The sequence below is a fragment of the Vombatus ursinus genome, unplaced genomic scaffold, assembly GCF_900497805.2.
Source record: "Vombatus ursinus unplaced genomic scaffold, bare-nosed wombat genome assembly UNPS02014786.1, whole genome shotgun sequence".
NCBI lineage: Eukaryota > Metazoa > Chordata > Mammalia > Diprotodontia > Vombatidae > Vombatus > Vombatus ursinus.
The window spans coordinates 54,141,157-54,147,142 of NW_020954564.1; the positions used below are offsets into that span (position 1 = coordinate 54,141,157).

Below are 5,986 nucleotides of genomic sequence, written 5' to 3' on the forward strand. Positions count from 1 at the left end.
TCTCTCTCTCTCTCTCTCTCTCTCTCTCTCTCTCTCTCTCTCTCTCTTTCTCTCTTTGTCTCCCCATAAAGGGCAGTGTCCAGACACCCCTCTCCAACATATGAGAGATAACATATGAATAGGCTATATGTTGCACTAGAACCTTTGTAAAGTCAAGAGACCTAGAGAAAGGACCCCAAATGTTGGGTGAATACTCAGGGGAGGATTTATTAGACAACCTGGCCAATGGTAAATCCAGATGAAAGAGTTTGACAAGTTACCTCAGCTATAAAATGAAGATAATAATAGCACCTACTCCCAAGTTGTTGTGAGGATCAAATGAAATAATTGTAAAACACTTAGCACTGTGACCTGGCACATAGAAGAAACTTAATAAATGTTATAATAACATAATAAATGCTACTATAATAACAATCATTATTATTAGTTAAGTACAGATGATCAACATAATGATGTTTGAAACAGTGCATTCAATCATTTCTACAAATTGTGGTGATTCTAAGATAAGCAGAATTTCTTACTTACTCATTATATTTTGGAAAAGATGAAAAAATCTCAAAATTGTCTTATGTTTATAACACCAGTTGACTGAAACAAGGCCAAAATTAAGACTGAGATTTCAATGCTCGAGGAAGCTAGGAGACCTCTTCCATGATAGAGATTAAATGCTGACACTTATTTCAGTTTGAAGGAACAAATGATTGGATGAAAAGGACCAATTATATGATAGGTAAATAAGTCTCAATTTTGTCTTTCCTTGCTTTTCTTGATAAACATCCCAGCCTTCAAAGGAGGTCAGGTTTCTTTTTCTTCTTGTGAATGCTTCATCATACAAAGCAATCAAAACTCATTAACAACCAAATAACAAGATATAATGCAAGTATGTATAACAAATAATGGAATAAAACACCCCCTTGCATAAAGTACTCACCTCTGACAAATGTGATGACTTTCCCATTATTTGCATCAATGACACAGATTGCATTTTCTACATCCAAACCACAGACCACATATCTACCATCATAAGAAATTTTACATGAAAGTATAATGCTTTCATGGTTGAAAGACCACTGGAAAAGAACAGATAAGGCATATTCAGATTCAATCAACTTCTTGTCAGACTATCTTACATCAAGAGAAATCAAAGAAGTAATAATACAGATTTGCTTCTTTCTGTGGTTTTGGTTACATTAATCATCATGGTACTTGAACTGAGCAGGAGCCAAAAATGTTGATCCATTTGTGTTAGAAAGTATTATCTTATGTTCATTCTCTTGTTCGGTTATCTCATTTACAAAGCACACCTCAAATAACCCATTTTTTAAGTTGTTTTTTACAGGCTAAAACTGAGACTTCTAACTAGAGTCACTTGTATCTATAATACAATGGCTATTGTCACTCATCTTTGCTATTAAGTCACCTGTTTCTATCAGTGGCTCCACTACCTCCTAATAACAGTCTGCAACCCTGAGTCATCTTTCATATTTCCCTCTAGCTCATCCCACCACATCCAGAGAGTTACTACATCCTGCCTATTTTTCCATCAAAGTTTCCTTCATATGCATTTGGTCTTCATTCTCACCACCATCACTATGGTCAGGACCCTCACCAACACAAGTCAGGATCATTGTTTGATTTCCTCCTGCCTGGTTTGCCAAACTCCAGACTTTTCCTTCTTTAATCCATTCTACACATGACTGCTAAACTCGTCTTCTTTGAACATTATTATTATCATATTATTCCTTCCTCATTGACTCCCAAATATAAACTCTACCTGACTTTTAAGACCCTGCACAATGTAATCCCATTTGTACCATCAGACTTGATTTCCCACTAATCCTCAACAAATGCTTCACTTTAGCTAGGTCAGTCTCCTCACTGTCCAATAAATGTATTTTGCTCAGTCCTACCTCCATTCTGTTGTTCATGAGGTTTCCCACTTCTGGAATTCCCTCCCTAGTCCCCTCTGCTCATCCAAATTCTTCCTATCCTTTAAAACCCAGCTAAAATGACATCTCCTCTATGAAGCCTTCCTTGACTACTCCAAGACTTATTATTGTTCTCTTTCTCTTAAGTACAGCACTTGAAACCTTTCCTACCATATAGCACTTAGCAACTGTCTTTGTATTGTAATTGTTTACTGTTACATTATGAATGTCATGCCTCCCTCTTCAGCTTGTCAAGTCCTAGAGAACAGGTACAAGTCTTATACTTCTGTTTCCCCCAACGCATAGCTGAATACAGAACTGAGCATTTAGCACATATTCAACAAATCTTTGTTGATTGCTTGGTCAATACCTATGCTACTATGAAAATAAAGTAAACATTGCTATCATTATAGTATACCAAAAGTCCAATTAGGGATAAGCAGGGTAGGTACTCCTGAACAAGAAAAAGAAAAACAGCAATACAGACCAGAACTTGTCCTCTTTCCATATCCCAAGCCTTTATTGTTTTATCATAGGATGATGTAACAACTCTGAAAACAAAAATAAAATCATGTGCTTTATTAGATACAGTAAATATTGTGTCCCTTGGGCCTATATATAGGTACTTAAAGAAGCATTTTTAATTCTTCATTAAGAATTTTTGTTTTGGGGGCAGCTAGATGGCGCAGTGCATAGAGCTCCAGCCTTTGAGTCAGGAGGACCCGAGTTCAAATCTGACCTCAGACATTTGACACTTAGTCAGCTGTGTGACCCTGGGCAAGTCACTTAACCCCTATTGCCTCACCAAAAAAGAAAAAAAAGAATTTTCATTTTTCAGAAAAAAAGTTTAACTTCTTAAACTAGCTAATATTGAAGACTATTAGAACCTATGGAAACAACATAGCCAATGTAGTTTTCATTACATTTATTCTAAAAAATTCATTTACAAAATACCATAGTAATTCTTTTAAAAAAAAAACAACAACAAATCTGTGATTTCATTAGTAGAGGGAACTTTGAGTAAGGAAATCCCTACTGTCAAGGCAGATAAGTACCTGCTTTACAATTTATAAACTTGGAAAGTTACCTGAGGCACTGAAAGGTGAAGTTACTTGTCCAGGATCACACTGCTAGTGTGTGTCAAGCAGAACTTAAACCCAGATTTTCCTGAATTGGCTCTCTACTCACTATACCATACATCATCTCTAACTCAGATGATTTTAATTCCTCAGTGATCACAATCTCCATATGAATTCTGCCACCAACTATTTCTTCGCCATTCCAATTGCTGATGTTGTTAGTAAACTTCTTTCTCAATGATGCTGTGATGTACAATTACAAATCCTGTTAACCACAAAGCTGTGTGTTACCCAATAAACTACTATAAACTGGCATGCTTCTGTTAACAGGAGATCCATACAAACATTTTTCTCCCACAGCTTTTCTGAAAAGCGAACACACACACACACACATTTACATAGAATCACAGAATACTGGAGCTGCAAAGGGCACTTAGAGATCTGGTCCATTCTCCTCCTTCTATAGATAGGGATAGTAAGGCCCAGAGACATGGACTGATTTTTCCATTTAAAAACCCACTTAGATATTTTTGTAGAATCATAATGACTTTATGTTCATTATGTGGAAACATTGTTTATGATGGATGCTAAAGCAGTTATCATTTTATAATTTCTTTATTCAGACTTTATTTTGTAACACATTATAGACAAATTAATCTCAAAGGCAATATAGTAATGTTGCCATTCTCTAGTCTGGCAATAGCCTGACTTTGTGATTTTATAATTATGACCTTTGCTTGAATCATGTTGGTTTGTTATAATTTGTTATCTACTCTGAAATGGATGCCTATTATGCAAAGTCATTATTTCTTTCTCTACTCACATGTCTACAGATTTTTTTTTTAATTGGGGAGTAATTGTACAGATGGCTCCTTTTTTCTGACTTTTGTTCTTATTGTACATTTCAAAATGGATGTCCTGTAGGCCTCTCAAACTCAACATTTCCAAAGCAGAGCTCATTTTCTTTCTCTCCAAACCTACTGCTCTTCCAACTTCCCTCTTATTATCCAGGATGACACCATCCTTCCAGTCACCCAGATTCCCATCCTCAGTTTCATTCTTGACTCCTCACTCTCACTCACTTCATATATCCAATCAATTTTCAAAATCTTTCATCACTCTCTCCATAATATCTCTTTAAAATGCCCCTTTCTCTCTACTCACACAGCTACCACCATAATAATGGTCCTCATCACCTCTCACCTGGACTCTTGCAACAGCCTCTTATCTGGTCTTCCTTTGTCAAGCCTTTCTCCACTCCACTCCAGCCTCCACTCCAGTGATTTTCCCAAAGTGCAGATCTGACCATGTCACCATCACCTTTCCCCTTTCCCCTTTCCCCATTTGATAAATTCTAGTGGGTCTCTTTTACCTATTGGATCAAATATAAACTCCTCTGTATGTCATTTAAAGCCCTTTACTACTATCCCAGGTTATTCTTTTCTTCTCACTGTCCCCCGTGCCTAGAATTCTCCCCTTCATTTCAGCTTACTGGATTCTCTGACTTCCTAGTCCCAATTAAAATCCCATCTTCTATAGGAAGCCTTTCCTAACTACTTTTAATTCTAGTGTCTTCCTTCTTTCCTATTTCTTCTGCATATAGCTTGTTTGTAAGGGCAGAGACTGTCTTTCATGTCCCTAGTGATTAGCACAGCGTCTGGCACATAGAAGGCACATAATAAATGTTTATTGACTGATTATCCCCTTCCCACCTTTCCAGCGTTGATACACATTATTTCCCTCCACACTCTATGGTCCAGCCAATCTGACTTTCTTGGTTTTTCTCACAAAGAACACTCCTTATCTCATCTCTTTGCCTTTACACTAGCTATCCTTCATTCCTAGAATATACACCCTCTCCACATCTGCTCTTTGAAATCCCTGCTTTCCTTCTAAATTCAGCTTAATTACTGCCTATATAATTTATATATATACCCTCTCCACACCTGCTCCTTTAAATCCCTGCTTTCCTTCTAAATTCAGCTCAATTACTGCCTTCTACATGAAGCCTTTCCTGATTTCCCAAGCTGCCAGCACTCTCTCTCTCCTAAAACTGAATACCTTATATTCATTTTGTATATGTAAAGAAATTTGGTCCTTGAAAACCCAGAGTCTAAATTACTGAAAGGGGGCTGATAACAAGATATTTAAACTATAAATATGTAGCCACCTAGGCAATCCTTTTATGAGGTATAATCATATCCCTTGAGTGAATTAAGGAACAATGGGACAGAACAAATAGTGATAGACGATGAAGCCCCGGGTGAACTTTAAAAGTAAGTCCAGGCACAGCTAGGTGGCACAGTGGATGCAGCACCGGCCCTGGAGTCAGGAGGACCTGAGTTCAAATCTGGCCTCAGATTTGATACGTACTGACTGTGTGACCCTGGGCAAGTCACCTAACCCCATTGCCTAATCCAAAAAAAAAGTTAAAAAAAATTAAGTCCAGGTGGAATTCAGATTCATAGAGGAACCCAGCACTCAGTATGTACAAGACATATGGAGCTGAAAAAGGGAAGGCAGCCTCTACACAGAGCTAGGCCAGGACTCTGGGAGATAAGTCAGAGTCATTTTAGTCTATTGGCAGAAAGTGTGTTAGTACAGATGCTACATTACTACCCTCTTCCCCACTATAGATTCCAAGGTGGTAATCCTATATATTTCCTCACCCCCTCTTAGACTTCTTCTTGGAAACCTGAAGGCTTTCCTTCTGTGTGAGAGAAAAGCTTCTTATTTGGTCTCCCTTTCTTTGTTTTAAATGTTTATCTTGTCTTTTATAAACAATGTTACACAGGCATTTTTTTTTAAATAGGGGTGGTACTTATTGGTAATAGAGCTAGGATGAGACACTTGAGGGAGAAACATCTCCAGAGAAGAGAGATCTAACTCTGAACATATTTGCCAGAAATGTTATCTGTGGTAGGGAACTCAGAGAAAGAAAGAAAGAAAGAAAGAAAGAAAGAAAGAAAGAAAGAAAGA

The 5,986-nt window shown here is 37.4% G+C and overlaps 1 protein-coding gene across 1 annotated transcript in view; it reads right to left on the minus strand.

Annotated features, from left to right (window-relative positions):
- LOC114047403 (WD repeat-containing protein 88-like) overlaps window positions 1–5,986 on the minus strand; it is a 57,132-nt gene that overhangs the window by 30,792 nt on the left and 20,354 nt on the right. The window contains exons 4-5 of the mRNA XM_027868231.1: window positions 2,416–2,479; window positions 932–1,070 (exon numbers count right to left, since the gene is read on the minus strand). Coding sequence (XP_027724032.1) covers window positions 932–1,070; window positions 2,416–2,479 — 203 coding nt within the window. The remainder of the gene's footprint in view (window positions 1–931; window positions 1,071–2,415; window positions 2,480–5,986) is intronic.